The sequence below is a fragment of the Lynx canadensis genome, chromosome A2, assembly GCF_007474595.2.
Source record: "Lynx canadensis isolate LIC74 chromosome A2, mLynCan4.pri.v2, whole genome shotgun sequence".
In the NCBI taxonomy this organism is placed as follows: Eukaryota; Metazoa; Chordata; class Mammalia; order Carnivora; family Felidae; genus Lynx; species Lynx canadensis.
In genome coordinates, this window is record NC_044304.2 from 61,099,509 (window position 1) to 61,116,338 (window position 16,830).

Below are 16,830 nucleotides of genomic sequence, written 5' to 3' on the forward strand. Positions count from 1 at the left end.
CACTGCAGTACAAGTCACTGTTCTAAGATGTACAGGCCAACCTCTTCTAAAGATGAAGCCTGTAAGCTATAAATTAACTGCAAAACAAAGACAAAACTGCAGCTTCTAGAAAGAAAAAAAGTACTTGTAACCAACAACCTGAATCAGACTTTCTGGATTTGGAGAACTCATACCCTGTGGAGGGCACGTGAGGGGGGCTCGGAGAAGGGGCAGTTTCAGAGCGAATGGTTGGAGGGCGACAGCAGCGTCCACCCCAGATGGGCCGGAGAGAGAGACGGGTGGCTCGTGTGAGAGAAGGAATACTGTTCGCAGAAGCTCGTGCCCGCTCACTATGTGCGGGGATCCGCGTTCAGGCAGGTGTGATGCAGCCAACGGGGCGCTACACAGTGGTGGTTGTGGGTGGTGTTCTGGCATGTCCATGTGACTCTGGCAAGGGGCCTCCTGCCACGGGCACCCGGAGAGGCCAGGGCCAACAGACAAAGGACCCCGTTTAGGAGACAAGCCAAGAAGCCAGCTCATCAGGAGTGGATGCCCCGGCAGGAAGCAGCACCCCTAGGGCACGGGACGACAGGAGACACGCTATGAAACTGAGTCAGTACACCTGTCGGGCTCAGCTCACATGTCCAGCAGGCTGCTGCCCCAACGCTGAAACACGGCGAACCACCAGCATTGAGTGGACCGTGAGATGAGGACAGACGGCCAGGAGGCTCTGCTGAGGGTGGGCGTGGACGGGAGCACGGAGGAACAGGGGGGCTGCGCCCGGGTCTGGGGGCAGCCAAACCGGGACAGAAACAAAGCAACTGCCAAGAGTGCCGCTAGGAAACCTGAAAGCTCTCCTCCAAATGACTCCGTCCCCATCCCAGGAAGCACCTGGATCTGTCCCACAGCAGGACACAAGGGCCATGCCACCAAAACCAGGGACCGCAGCAAGCAGCTGTCCAGCACACCACACTCTTCCAGGAGACCCCCCTCCCCCCTACCCCCCGCCACTCAGTGGAGTGCTTCCTGCACAGGGAAGGATGGCCTGGATGCTCCCGGGGCACACACCACCCTCAACGTGGGCAGCCTGGTAGCACCCTGTCCCTCATCCAGGCACAGCTCTAAGGACAGAGACACTATTTCCAAGTGATCATTTACTCCCTGATAATTATTCCTTTATTTTCTTCTCTTTAAAGAGTTCTGTTTGTGACTTCTAAAGGCAAAAGCCAGACAAGGCACAGCCTCTGCGGATTCCAGTAGGCTCGCCAGCACCAGCCAATGCAACCATCACTGCTTACCTACAGCGCCACCTGCTGGCCAAGAGGGGGGCTGCAGGGAGACCCCAGACCCAGAATGCAAGAGGGGAGCCCCCCAGGGCTCCGAGAGGGGCCTCACAGGCCTTTGATGCTACTGGAATTCAGCCCCTGTCCTTTCACAGCACCAGTGATGCGGGCGGCATTTCTGAAAGCTGCCCAGCACCCGGGAGTCCTCTGAGCCCAGGGCACAGGGCCACGCACGGGGCAAACGCAGGACTCAGGCAGTACCTCCTCCAGTCTTTACTGTGGACGCTCCTTGCAGACACAGACATGTTCTCAATGCTAAGCTGCTGTGTGCACAGGGACATCTGTGCACCCAAACGCCCTCTCTCCGCTAAAGAACAAAACTAAGCACTTTAAGCAGCGGGGAGGGGCATTCCTGAACTTCACTGGAAAAGTCCTGACAATGACAGCAGGGCAGCATCGAGAATGAAATTCACAGCCACGGGAAAATTAGATCCAATTCAAGTTTCCCTCAAATAACCCCTCATTCACCAAAAAAAAAACCCGTATGTGTGGCTTTAAGATAAAAATCAGTATGCAATTACAGACAAATAAAAACATAGACTGCAAAAATTGGGGGGAAGAAAACAGACCCATGGAGACGCCTGGCTGGCTCAGTTGGTTAGGCCATCTGACTTCGGCTCAGGTCATGATCTCACAGCTTGTGTGTCGGGCTCTGTGCTGACAGCTCAGAGCCTGGAGCCTGCTTCGGATTCTATGTCTCCCTCTCTCTCTGCCCCTCCCCTTCTCATGCTCTGCTTCTCTTTCTCAAAAATAAACAAACATTAAAAAAAATTTAAAAAAAGAACAGACCCGTGGTTGGCATAGGTCCAGATGGGGGACTGGGTGGGACCCTGTCTGAAGCATGATGGCGCTCACAAGACCACACCTGCAGAAATCAGTAACTACTGCCAACGAGCAAACTGTGCTGCGGGGTGAACTACATCACAGCAAGACAAAACATCCCTCTACCATCCACAACCAATAGCTGATGACAAACATACACACGTAAGACACAAAGATGTAGGTTTTCACTCTCTTACTTGGTTTTTTCCCTGGTGCCTATGCTGAATCTGTTTAATTCAGTAAGTGTATATGTGACTTTCCTGTCCAACGAGAGAAGGGAGAGTCTCCCGTCATCACTGCCAATCCGGGCAGGACTGCCAGCACACGGGTGGCAAACAGGAGGAGCAGAAATCAGCCAGCTCAGACCCAGAGTGCAGGTGACTTGCTTGTGAACAGATGGCCCACACTGGGCAGGGCCCCTGTGTCATTACACTACTCAGCACAACCCCAGAGAGCTACAGTTTATAGGACAAGCGATCTTGAGCACTGACCGGAAGGACGTGGGGTGCCACTAACGGCAGAACCGGGAAAGGGTGGCTTTCCATTCCTTCCCCAGGACTGCCGCAGCCCTGCGGCTCCGCTCCAATGAGAGACGTGGGAGCCACAACTTCCTGATCCGCTCACGGAAAAGCCAGTTAGGACCTGAAGGCAAAGAAGGTGCCCATCCTTGGAAGGGTTGGTCCTGCGGCACGAGGCCAAGGATCCCGGAACACACCCCAGTCTTCACTCTGTACCCACACTGGTGCGCAACTCGCACAACTCAGGCTGATTCCAGCCCAGAATACAACTTGTAGGTTCGAGAACAGAAAAATAGGGATCTCAACATGTGAATGAAGCAGCCATTCGAACCCTAACGCACAAATTAAAAACAAATCCCCTCTTTTAAAAAAGCTTTTTGAATTATTTTTAAAAATGAGATAAAAAATTTAGTAAAACAAAACGTATGCTCGTTGTAGGAAACTTAGAAGATACGGTAAGGGGGGAAAGATGATAATAAAACCCAAACCACCACTCTCTGATAACCAGGACTCACCATTTACCCCTCGAAGGCTGTGTTCTCTGCGTGCGTATAACTTCACGGTTTTCAAATTCGGCATCACACTGAAAACTGCTTTTCTCACATAACATCATACGACAGGAGTATCTGTGTGCAGCAGGGTTCATCCACAAAGACATGACCAGTAGCACGCCATGCAGACACTCGGAGAGTCCCGCGAGGAACGGGCTCACGTAGCTGTGGTGGCTGGCAGGCCACAAGCGGGCTCTCTGGGAATGGGGCAAAGCTGTTCCACGGTGTGAATGTCTCCTGCTTCGGGGAAGCCTCTGCCCTGCTTCCAGTGCACTTCACCTCACTGATAAGACCCACTCAGGTCACCAAGGATGATGTCCCTCACCTGGAGTCCAGTGGTACGGGCGCCGGTGACCTCCACAGAATGCCCCACAGCGACCCCTGGGATGGGGCCCACCAGGCCACCACGTAAAACAGGCCATCACGACACCCACATTGGTCACCTTTTTTAAGACAGTCTATAAACATGAGTAACTCTGCTTTACGCTCAGTCTTCCGTCTGATACCCAAACATTTTATGCAAAGACCACAGGAAGCAGGCAGCTACACACAGAAAAACTCAGAAAACTGTCCAGGGTCCCTCTGAGTCTTTGCCAAACAGTCAACTGTCCCCACATGAGTGCAACCCCAAGGGAACACAGCTTCTGGGAAACAGGCGCCCCTGGAGTGCGATCCTGACAGGGACTGAGATAGCCCTGGAATAAGAGGTGCTCTAGACACACCCCCAACAAAGCTGAAAAACATGCTTCTGAAAAAATCACACTAATCTATGATAAATAACTGTGAGGACAGGGGCGGCTGGGTAGCTCGGTTAATGGTCCTGGACTCTGTTTCAGCTCAGGTCACAATCTCATGGTTCGTGGGATGGAGCCCTGAGTCAGAGCCTTGCATCAGAGCCTGCTTGGGATTCTTTCCTTATCTCTCTCTCAAGTAAATAAACCTAAAAAAAAAAAAAAAAAAAAGGAGAACAAAATTTGGCACTCTTTAAAGGAAGAATACAAAATCCAGAGATGCAGCTACATAACATCAACAATGTCAGGCATCCAGTAAAAAATTACCAGATGTGTCAAGAAGCGGGAAAATGTAATCCCAAATCAGGAGAAAGCAATAGCAAACAGCCAATAACAAACCGAGAAATCAGAGATGATGGAATTGGCAGATAAAGGCTTTACACAGCTATCATGTTTATGAGATATGGAATGTGTTTAGAGAAAAACAATGAAGGTAGAGATCGAGGCCATAAAAAAGAATGAATAGGAATTTGGAGAGCTGGAAAATAAAAAGCGTGCTGATGAATTTAACTGAAGGTTAGACACTAAAAAGGAGAAACGAGTAAATGTGAAGACAGGGAGTTAGACACTGTTCCAAAGGAGGCACTAAGGATCTTAGAAGTGTGTAAATGCAACAGAGGCAGAAGGCAGCTGAGAAACCCCCAGGGTACAAACACGGAGAACACCACACCGCAGAAGGTTGTAATCAGATCCTGAAACTAGTGATAAATATCTTAAAAGCACCTGGGAGAGGGGACCCACCAAGGGGAACAGAGAATACTCACTCACTTCTCATCACAAGACAACAAAATAATGAAACGACATTCTTTAAAACACTGAAGAAAAAAAGTTATCTGGAATTCTACAGACCAAAGAAGTATTCTCAGAAATCAGCATCAAAGAAAGACATGTGCAAACCAATAAAAGCTGACGGAATTCATCTCCAGCAGATTTGCACTACAGGAAACGTTAGAGGAGGAAGGAAACGGCCAGACCTGGTGACTCTCTGCCAAGACCCCTCCACTTCCAGGCCCCAGGCCCCATTTTGCCCCCTTTTCTTTTTTTTAATTTTTTAAATGTTTATTATTGAGAGACCGTCAGAAATAGAGCACGAGCATGGGAGGGGCAGAGAGAGGAGGAGACACAGAATCCGAAGCAGGCTCCAGGCTCCGAGCTGTCAGCACAGAGCCCAACGCAGGGCTCGAACCCACAAACCGCAAGACCATGACCTGAGCTGAAGTCAGATGCTTAACCGACTGAGCCACCCAGGCACCCCCCATCTTGCCCCTTTCTGACCCAAGATCCACCTGCAAGAACTGCTCGTCTTCATCAACAGGCTTGCCCCGACAACTGCTGACCGTGAGCCCCACTACCTAGTACGGCTGTCATGACCCCGTAGTCTCACCCACCTAATCTCATGGAACGAACCTCCCTACCCTACATTTTGTGTCGCCGCAGGCTGTCTGCTTTGCTTGTCACCGTTACCGAAGAGCTCCATTCACAGACCCTCTCACTTGCATCAGAGAGTGCGACGAGAGGGAAGAGCACGGAGCAGTTACGGGGGAGAAGGGACAGAGGTGGAGAGCGGACTGTGCTAGAAGAGAGGAGGCCAGAAGCAGCCGTTGCCACCACCTCGCTTGCACACAAGGAGGTGCCAGATCTTCACACGGTGTAGCCCTGCTCAGCGCCAGGAAATAGAGCCCCTGGAAAGGGAGGAGAGTATGGCCCCAGGCGCGGGGGGGGATTCCAGCATGGCCACACACAGGCTGCAAGACCCCAGGCTCAAGTGACAGTCACAGAGGACTTCGAGGCAGGTGCTGCATTATCACCTCTGCTCCACAGGGGAGAAAGCTGACACACAGGTTGGCTACTTGCCAACCACCCCACTCACGACATGGCCATCTCCCAGGGGACTCCAGGTACACAGTAGGCACATGTCCCCACGGCACCAAGACACAGCCTCCACACAGGCGGGTTGAATCTGGGAGCCCGGTGCTCTCATTCCGGCTCTAGCTCTCAACTGGCTGCACAAGTGGGGTGGATCACGGCCCCACCTTATGGGGAGGACAAGAGGATGAGGACAGAAGCAGATTGGCCTCCTGCCCCACATGGGCACACTACTGGGACGCACCGCAGCTTGGGACCTAAACGTGGAGAGTCGGTGTGGTACCAAGCAGGAACCAGGGACGACCACGCCACCCACCGGATGTCGAGCAAGAAAGAAACCGCAAAGGAGGAATTCTTACCTGGGAAGGGCTGGTGGCCCTTTCGCAGCCTCCGTGGCACCTGCACATGCTCCCGCAGGCTCTGCCTCCACCGAGCTGGGGGCCACCGCCGGCTCAGCGTCCCGGGGTCCCGGTGGTCCTGGAGGCCCGGGGTCTGTGCTGGGGCCGACCTCCACCTCCTGCCCCGCGGCCGGCACTGGCTCCTGCTCGGCTGCGGCCACCGCGGCCTCCTCCACCTCCTTCCTCCTGGCCTTCTTCTCCAGCTCCTTCCTCCTCTTCTCGTCATCCTGGCGCGCCATGTGTTCAAAGGCTGTGAACACCTACAATCGAACAGCAAACTGGCCGTGAGTTTCCCGACCGGTACTGGGCCACACATGCCATGCAAGGTGGTCAAACGTGGTAAGTAGAGAATGGAAAACTAGTAGACCGCAGACATGCTCCCCCTGGCAAACGCAAACGCACTTCAACTTCACCAGGAGCTGCCGTGAAGGAATCTCTAACAGGCGTTCCAAATGCGCAGAAGGGAAACCAGGTAAGCCACGCTCATGGCACCTATGCGCCCACTGGCCAACTTCTGGGTCTAAAGGACACGTAACTAAATGGTTTCACCTGTCCTTAGTTCTTTTTACAGCCCCCGGTGAGACCTGCTTGCCACGGAAGAAGACACTGTCCTGGTAGCAAGAGCTGTAAAGACGCCAACAATTCAGACTCGAGAAGACAGGAAATCAAGTTGAACCCACTCAGTACAGCAGAGTCACCAGACAGCTGCCGTCTTCCCACAATGCACAGGTGGAAGGGGTGTGGCTCTTAAAAAACGTGGGAATTTCATCCCCCAGATAACCACGCCGTGTCTACAACGAACAAGGAACACAAAAATCCAAGTAACAGCTCCTACCCTCTACGAACTCAACATTCTGGTATGAGGACCAGCCCCTACTCTTTTCTGGGACAGTCACACCCACACAAGCGCTGGGACTCTCCACCCGAAGAGCACACAAGAAACATGGCATTTCGTATGCACCTTTCAAGGGCGCACACAACTTCCAACCTGGCTAGCACAGACCCGTCCACGACAGCGCCACCGGGAGAGACCGTGAGGAACCGCTGCGGTACCTCGCCGTGGGCGCACAGATGCTCGCTGCAGGTCCCGGAAATCTAGGAAGTTCCTTGGAAGGAAGGGGCTCGGGTAGACCTTGAAGAAAAGGCACGTGTTACCCTGGGGGCTACAAGGGGCAAGACCAGAGCTCCGAGGGGTGGGGCCATGGGGGGGGGGTTGCTCCTCTGGCAACTGGAGGCGGGAAGACTGGGAGAGCCTCCCTGGGAGGTTGGAGGGGCCCAGCTAGCAGCCCTGCTCCCCACAGGTTCACACAGAAGCCTCAGTCGTAGCTGCCACGACCTGGGAGCAACCAGAATGTCCCTCAGGTGAATGGATACCACATGGCAGTCTGTCCAGACAGTGGAGTATTACTCAGCACTAGGAAGAAATGAGCTATGGAGCCGTAAAGAGATGAGAAGGAAACTTAAATCATATCACCAAGTGAAAGATACCAATCAAAAAAGCCCATACATGGGGCGCCTGGGTGGCGCAGTCGGTTAAGCGTCCGACTTCAGACAGGTCATGATCTCGCGGTCCGTGAGTTCGAGCCCCGCGTCGGGCTCTGGGCTGATGGCTCAGAGCCTGGAGCCTGTTTCCCATTCTGTGTCTCTCTCTCCTCTCTGCCCCTCCCCCCATTCATGCTCTGTCTCTCTCTGTCCCAAAAATAAATAAACGTTGAAAAAAAAAAAGTTTAAAAAAAAAAAAAAAAAAAAAAGCCATACATGTTCTGTAGGATTCCAACTCTATGACATTCTGGAAAAGACAAAACCACGGGACAGTAAAAAGTTCAGTGGTTGCCACGAACGGGGCAGGAGGGAGGAATGAGTGGAACATGGCAGATTTTCCCGGCATGAAAAATACTCTGTGTGACAGACACCAGTTTAAAACTACTTGTCCTTACCTCATAAAATGACATCACTAAGACTGAACCCTAAAGCCAACTATGGTTTGGGTAGTCTGACACGAAACACAGGTGCATCGACTGTACCCACAGGCACCATCTGGTGGGGATGCAGGTAATGGGGGAGGCTGAGGGGACAGGAGGTACATGGGAAACCTCTGTACTTTCCCCTTCAATTTGCCTTGAACCTAAAACTGCTCTTGAGAATGGTCAGAAGCAGGTCGGAGTCCCTTTCCAAAGGACAGGAATGCAGACATACGTTAAATAATCATGTTCCACGTCCCATGTGCTGAGCAGGAAGACAAAACAAAAGGTCTCTAACTAACTACTGAACTATGCCAAATGCTTTCGGATTCCCCCAAAACCTTCCCGAAGATGCTGTGAGGAAGACAGCACTGACATTTCCAACATGAGGAAACACTAAGCTCAGAGGAGGTAAGTGTCTTGTCTGAGTCCTGCAGGTGAAAGAGGAAAATAAAAATATTACAAGAACACTGACGTCAAAAGGCCACGTCGGCAGAAAGAAGCAAAACCCTAAAGCTGAAACAAGGCAACAATTCCAGACCCATTTCTACTCCTTCAGAGAACCTGAGCCCGACAACATTTCACACCCGTGCTTGCAACACCTGACTTCACCCTCACAGCCATACAGCCCTGGACACCCGAGACCCTCATCCTAACTTCACAAAAAAAAGGAACAGCAAGGACTCTGTCTCCTCACCCCCCGGGACCTCCCCGGCCCCTGGGCCTGGTACTCCTCGCTGCATCCACCACCTCTGCTGACTCAGCCCCCTACCTCCTCTAACCTGCCACCCACCTCCCCTGTCCTTGGCTCCGGTCGTTACAGACCCAGGCGCCTGCTGTACGACCACAGCACCGTGGAGCTGGAGGAGAGGTCTGTGACCTCCAATCCACTTCTCTACTGACAGAGAGGAGACGACCCTCCCAGCAGGTCCAGTGAGGACAAGTGGGGAGGCTCTCCTGATTCTGGGGCAAGAGACCTTCTACTAAGCAGGCTTCTCAAACTGGACCCAAGAAAAGCAAAAAGTATCAATGAATGAAGTGTCACTGTAAACTATTTTGTTCTTAAAACACATAAAAGGGACATCTGGGTGGCTCAGGTCAGTTGAGTGTCCGACTCTTGATCTTGGCTCAGGTCATGACCTCAGGGTTCGTGGGATGGAGCCCCACATAGGGCTCTGTGCTGACAGCGCAGAGTCCGCTTGGGATTCTCTCCCTCTCTCCCTCTCACACGCATGCTAAGTAAATAAACAAACAAACAAAAAATACACTAAAATATCACGGCAAGGAATACAACTTGCACGTGCATCTTTCCTGCTGAAGGTTGTCCCTCAAGCTCTGCACCCAGGCTGGCCAAGCCCTTAGAATTAGGAGAAAGAATCATGCATCACACCAACAGTCCAACCTCAATATATCAGGACACTTTCAAGTTCCAGAATGGAGCACCCCAGCACTCCCATCCGAGCCCTGCTTGCCTATGTTCAGGACAGACTCCAACCACCCACCTGAGGTGGGTCTCTTGCCCACCTCAGGAAGGGGTCTCTTGCCATCAAGTCAGGTGCAGGGAAGAAAACCCCTAAGAGGCAAACGAGCAGGGATGGGGGGTTAGAAGGACACAACACCAGGAAGGAACACCGTGCCACAGCAAGTTACTCAGTGGGACTCGGCATCTTAATGTCCCACCCACAACGGAACTCCCGTCCAACACTGAACTCACGAGTCTCCTGCCAAATGCCTCTGTGGCCAGAACAGTCCCCCCAGGATTCACCCCCACCCACCCAACAAAATGCCCTGGGAACATCTGCTTCTTCAGAGTCCCTCAGGCATTGCTGACTGCTGGGAACAAACTGCAGAAACACCGCTCCTCTTAACCATCACTAGGAAGTGTCCCCTGGGTACTGCCCTGCCCACTTCCTCCCCTCCCTTACTGCTGCTCAGGCAGCCTCCTGCTTCTCCCATCTCTTCACTGGAGACACCCCTCAAAATGCTGCCCTCCACCTTCGGCTCTTCTCTTCCCTTCAAACCACTCTGGTTCCTCCATTCCGTGGTTCCAGAGCCTGCCAGCAGGGACTCCTGTCTGCAATCTCAATCCTAACTTGTCTGAAACTAAGCTTTTCCCCCCTAAACTCAGGGGGACAGTTCAATCAGTGCATGTATTTATTCCCAAGTTTGAAACCACGGGTCATCTGTGACTCCTCCCTCCCCACCTCCTCTTCCTTACACTGCTCACCAGGTACAGACATACTTCATCCCTGATACTAGAAAAATGATTCCCTCTGCCCATTCGTGTGTGAGACAAGGGCAAAGACCCACCTTTCAGCATATTGGTACTAAACAAGGTTAACACCCAGCACGCTAACCAGTACATACCCGCTGTCAGTAAGTGTTCCTTTCTCCTCCACATCTTTCTGCAAGCTACTGTCACCCCAAACAACAGTCTTCCCGCTCTACTATGTTAAGATCTGGACCCATAAAGATGAAGTTCCGAGTTCCAGCTCTACGATAAGTTCCATCCAATCACCTAACCTTGCCGAAGTGGCCCCCTCATCTCACATAAAATTCAACCCTGTTTCCCTGGGGCTTGCATGAAAGTGATAAGCTACCATTAGGAGTCTGCCAGAAACCATCTCTGACGGTCCTCTGATTCACCCAGATGACACTCAGCCACCGAAGGCACGAGAAACAGCCTCAGTTCCGACCCAGAGTACCAACACCGCCGATTCATCTTCAGTAGTCACTCAAACACCCTAAGCTTTCGCTTCTCCACAGGAGCACCAAGAAAGTCACGGCCTGACCACTGGACACTCCACCGAGAAACTAACGGCCTGACCACTCGCTCAGGCTGTACACAATCTGTAAAGTGCAGGGAGCTATTACCAGCATTTCCATCTACCCAGGCTCAACGCTTGGCTGAAGACCTGCTTCCAATCCCGTCAAAAACTCCACCTCCCCTACAAGACCTTTTTCCTGATTTCCACACCACGTCTCTGACCCCTTCCCGGCAATGGGCTCTGTCACACAACCGGCCTCACACAGTTCTGTCCCTGTCTGTGCTCTGTCTCCCCGACAGGAAGGAAGACGTCGCAGGAGACTCGGAGCCGTGCACTCGGACTGTGCGCCTCCAATGCCTGCGGCAACTGCGGTGTAGCACCTGCTTACTACGGGGACGCTCCTGGGCACCCGGTCGACTTCGACGCCCGTCCAGCGCTCAGCGAGTTCGCCCCCACGTGAGAGGAGGACGGCGAACACGGCCTCGAACCGCCGACTCCGCGGCCCCCCTCCCGCCTCCACGCGTCGTGCCTGTGGGGCGCACAGGTGTCCCCGGGGCGTCCCGCTCGGCCCCCCTCCCTGCCGGGCCGTCCTGGCACCTCCAAGCGCCCCGAACGCCGAGCCAGGCCCGCTCCCGCAGGACGGTAACTCGACAACCCGAACGGCGCCTCGGCTTACCTCGCAGGCGCGGCCGCGGGGAGGCTGGTCCGGGGTGGGGGGCGCCCGAGGGGAAACTGAGGCCGGGCTCCGCCGCCCCCACCCCCACCCGGCCCCGGGCCCGAGCCGCCCGCCGCGCGTTACCTGCAGGACCAGGGCCTGCGCCGCCCCAGGAGGGGAAGCCCATTCGGTCGGACGGATGGCGCAGCAGGCGGTAGAAGTCGGTCTTGCGGTTAGAGGAAGCCGAAGAGCACTCGCAGGAAGTCCTGGACGTTGCTCCACGTGCTGCAGGATGCCCAGCAGGGCCTGGTCGTACAGCTCGGCCGCTCCGGGCTCCATGGCGTCGCCGGCCGGAGGGACTCTGCTCACTGCGGGCGCGGCCCGGACGCCGGCCCACGGCCACTTCCGGCACGCTGCGCTAACGGCTCCGCCGCCCGGCGCGACTTCCGGTCCGCGCTCGCTCCAGCCCCCCGTGGCCGGGCCGGGTCGGGCGGCAGCGGGAGCGTCCCCGCCGAGGGCCCCGCCCGCCTCCCCGGCCGGCTCTCCCGGCGGGCCCCGCCAAGGGGCGGTCTTGGGCCCGAAGTGGCTGCTAGGCGCGGGAAGGCCCGGGGCGGCGGGACCGAGAGCGCCCGGCAGCCATGTTGCAAGCGGGCGGAAGAAGTTCTGTTTGGGCAGCGTCACGTGATCCCCTGTGTCGTCACGAGGTGGGCGGGGCGCCGCCCTTTGCCAGCCGGGAGGCTGGCGGGTCCGCCTGGATGGGGCTGGCGGTGTGTCAGGCCCCAGTGACGTGCAGGCCGAGCGAGCGCGACGTGTGGACGCGAGTGTGGCAGAATCTGTGAACACGCGCGGCGTGCATCGTGTCCTCAGTGTCTGTCACTATAATCCTCATTCAGGTACCCGATAAACATACGCCAGAGGACTATCGAGTTAACCGAGTAACCAGTAATATGGTAAGCCGGTCCCAAGAGTATTGGCAGGAAGCGGGTATTCATAAACATTTCGAGGAAACCGAGTAAGATCGTTAGGATGGGTACAAAGCTGGCCGGTGTCCCGCAAAATAATAAAACCGTAGGTTACCTTTTCTACTGGATACAAATGATTTCCATGACAACTGGACTAAGGTCTACAAATGAACACCTATCTTCAGAGTCAACGGGCTCCAATTAATTGTAAATAAAGTCAGAACCAGAACCAGATAATCACCCTAGGGCAATGGTCCTGAAACCTCTTTGAGTCATTTACACTCAGGGGAACCTGGGTGCTCAGTCGGTTAAGCATACCACTGGATTTCAGCTCAGGTCATGATCTCACAGTTTGTGAGAGCCCACACTGACAGCGAGGACTCTCTCTCAAAATAAACTTTTAAACTTTTGGGATTCCCCCCCCCCTCTCAAAATAAACTTAAAAAATTAAACATTTATTGAAGACTCCAAAGACCTTTGATGTGGGTTGTGCTTATAGTTACCATAGTGTGTTATCATTTTCCTAATGTTTATTTTTGAAGAGAGAGAGAGAGAGAGAGAGCTCAAGCAGGGGAGGGGAAAGGAGAGAGAGGGAGAGAGACAATCTTAAGCAGGCTCCATGCTCAGCGCAGAGCCCAACTGGGGGCTTGATCACATGACCACGAGATCATGACCTGAGCTAAAATCAAATGAGTGGACTTTTAACGGGCTAAGCCCCCAGGCACCCCCACATGTTAACATGTTTGAGGAAATAATGTTCTTCAAAGCAATGAAGTGTAGCGAGAAGCGTAGCATAGTTTTACATTTCTGCAAATCTCTTAATGTCTGGCTTAATTGAAGACACCAAGATTCTCACATCTTTTGCATGCACTGAATTGCAATATGTTGTTTTGATTGAAAAATACGAAGAAAACCAGTCTCACACAGATTGTAATTGGAAATGAGAGGAATATTTTAATTGTCTTTTCAAATAAAAGTATTTTTTTTAAAACCAAAATTGAACAGGTGGTAGTTTCTCAACAGTGGTAATATGGAAATCTGAAACAATATCCATACCCGTGGTATGTCCTGCACTTTGAATGGATCTTTTATATGCATGGTTTTGTAACACCAGACTGGAATGCAGAACGTGACAAAACAATTGAACTGTGTTACAAATGTAAGAAGCAGTGAGGAGGATGGTAGGAAAACACGCTGACCTAAGTGACTTTGGAAATGAATGGAGTCTAAGACAAAGGGCAAAGGAATGAAAAGGGCCGCTTCGCTCTACAGCTGTTTGCCATGGCAGTGTGGGCTGTCATCTCTGAAACACTAAGCATATACAGTGGAAGGCAACAATTAGGCAGATCGAGTTGGGGGTAAGCCAGGCTTCTTGCTGTTGGCAGGAGAGGTTACAGAGAAGCAAGGGAGAAGTATAGAAGTATTCCTGAGGTGATGAATTCCCCTGGAGGCATCGGCAGGAACTCCAATTTAGCTTAACACAGCTATAGATGGCTACGTATAGGAATATTTCTAGAAATGTGTACATATAGGGGCGCCTGGGGGGCTCAGTCGCTTAAGTGTCCGACTTTGGCTCAGGTCATGCATGATCTTACCATTCGTGGGTTAGAGCCGAGCGTCGGGCTCTGTGCTGACAGCTCAGAGCCTGGAGCCTGCTTCGGATTCTGTGTCTCCCTCTCTCTCTGCCCCTGCCCAGCTCATACACTCACTCACTCTCTCTCTCAAAAATAAACATTAAAAAAAACTTTTTTCAAGAAATGTGTACATATATGTGTGGGTTCACACACACGTATATTTCCTTGTTGTCTCAGCTGAGAGAGCCCAACAGCAACAATGCCCCAGCAGCAAAGCACACATGGAACACCAGATCCTGGGTTCTAATCCCATCTCCAGTAGAAGGGCCAGGGCTCCTTGGAGAAATGACTGATTCTAGGACCGGGGCAGAAAATATACAAGCTGAGCCTGGACCAACTCGTAGTGCCAGAAAGCAAGGTAAGTGCTCAAAATGGGAAAACCCTCCATGCTGGGGGTGTGACAAGGGACAGGAGCCAACAGAAGGAGCCCCCTGGGGGGGGGGCGCCTGGGGGGCTCAGTTGGTAAAGCGTCCAATTCTTGGTTTTGGCTCCGGTCATGATCTCAGAGTTTTGTGGGTTCGAGCGCCGCATCAGGATCTGCACTGGCAGCACAGAGCCTGCTTGGGATCCTCTCTCCCTCTCTGCGTGCCCCTTCCCTGCTCGCGCTGTCTCTGTCTCTCTCAAATAAATAAATAAATCTTAAAAAAAAAAAAAAAAAAGCTCCCGATAGCCCAAGCTGGAGCGATCTGAGCAAGAAAATAAAGTAGTGCCATATTAGAACGCAAAGCACAAAAATGAATATCCACGAGTCCATACTGTATATGTCATAATAAATAAATAGATGCAGGAGAATAGACAATCTTTCTGTTAAGAAGAGTTCCAAATTTATGTAAATACTCCACCCTCCAGAAGGTGGGACGTAACTCCCCACTCCCTAAGTGTAGGCTGTGCAGAGTGACTTCCCTCCAAGATGCACAGCACGGACAGTGTAGACAGGGGCAAAGGATAACTGTGGAAGAGATGCCAGACAGACATGACCTTGGCCAGATGAGGAGACTCAATGCCAATGGTGGGAAGTCATGGGGACAGTGTGCACCCCTTACGTGTGCCGAGAAGGGTGCTGCACCTCTGAGGTCTCCCTGCCAAAAACCCATAACCTTGGTCTAATCGGGAGAAAAACACCAGACAAATCCCGTTAGAGGGATAGACATTCTACAAAATGCCCAACCAGTCCTCCTCGAAACCGTCAAGATCATCAAAAACAAGTCTAACAAACTGTCACAGCCAAGAGCCTAAGGAGACGTAACAACTAAATGTCACATGCTCTCCTGGACAGGATCCTGGAACAGAAAAAGGGACACTAGATAAAAACTAAGGAAATTTAAATAAAAGTATAGACTTTAGTAGTAATTATCAATACTGGTTTATTAATTGTATATTGACAAATGTACCATACTAATATATTGATAGGGTAAACTGGACGTGAAGTATGCAGGAACTTTCTGTACTATCTTTGTAATTTTCCTGTAAATCTAAAACTATTCTAAAATTGTAAAAAGGTTTTCTTTTGAAAAATGTATTTAAAAATGATTATCACCCACAATGCTACCCTTTTCCCCCAAACAGCAAGTGGACATACAGTGTTGTTGGTACGGGGAGGGAGGCCCTCACCGAGGCCGGCGGGTGGGGTGGAATAGGGCAGTGCTTTCCAGAGGCAGCTGTGGGTCCCCTGCAGTCCCTCGCGACACTGCCTCCAGGCAGCTCTCCCACACCTACAGACACATCAATTCCTGCTCAGCCTCACAGAGTTTCATCTTCTGCACCTGAGATCCCCTTGGTGTGATGAATTTCAGAATTTAGAAGGTTTTTAGGAAAGTAATTTGATGCTTACACTGCCTTAGATATTACCCCCCATCAGGCCCGGGGCCTCACACAGCACACAAAGTCACAAACGTGCCAAAATATCTGACCGCTCACATCAAGGAGACAAAGGGCGTAAGGACCCCAGTCGTAAAGGTGTAAATAAACACCTCTCATCTGGTCCAATGAGATTGTCCCAAATGTACAAGAGAAAAAAAGCAAACGCAGTTTTCAGAGATTTGGGGATTTGGAGATTCCACAGAAGTGATTGGCGCTGTACTGGAAAACAACTGGGACCAATCTGCCCACCAGCAGGGAACGGACAGAATCATGGTGTTCGTGGGGCCAGGCCGGCTCAGTCGGTGGAGCACCTGACTCTTGATCTCAGGGTTGTGAGTTCGAGCCCCACAGTGGGTGGAGGGATTAGAAATGAAACCTTTAAAAATAAAGCAATCGTGCTCATTCATGCAATGGAATAATCCAGGGCAGTCGCAGTGACTGGCCCACAGGGACCAACGTGAATAAATGCAAAATGCATGGGGCATGGGGGAAGCTAGTGAAGGGATGTGTCAAGTCATTTACGGAAGACATTTAAACGTGGAATGATACTCTATCTCTGTTCACATATAGACACGGAATTAGAGTGTAAAAACCTGCTCCGGGAAGACATACGTCAACTTCAAGAGACAGGAACAGACCACACCCATGCTGCCACATGCCTCCTTCATCCTAATCTTGTCCTCCTGGGTCCCACCTGGTGGCCAGAGACCAACCACCCGCCT

At 52.2% G+C, this 16,830-nt stretch overlaps 1 protein-coding gene and 1 long non-coding RNA gene across 2 annotated transcripts in view; one reads left to right on the forward strand and one right to left on the reverse strand.

Moving 5' to 3' along the window:
- Positions 1-12,078, reverse strand: part of NUDCD3 (NudC domain containing 3) — a 62,660-nt gene extending 50,582 nt beyond the window's left edge. The window contains 5 exon segments of the mRNA XM_030307596.1: positions 6,230-6,528; positions 11,797-11,829; positions 11,831-11,887; positions 11,889-11,930; positions 11,932-12,078. Of these exon segments, the coding sequence (XP_030163456.1) occupies positions 6,230-6,528; positions 11,797-11,829; positions 11,831-11,887; positions 11,889-11,930; positions 11,932-11,991 (491 nt within the window). The 5' untranslated portion in view covers positions 11,992-12,078.
- A 318-nt stretch (positions 12,079-12,396) lies between these two features.
- On the forward strand, positions 12,397-16,765 carry LOC115508662. The gene is made up of 3 exons (XR_003967070.1): positions 12,397-12,545; positions 14,426-14,606; positions 16,679-16,765. It is a non-coding gene; the product is annotated as an uncharacterized LOC115508662 (long non-coding RNA).
- Positions 16,766-16,830: the final 65 nt, after the last annotated feature.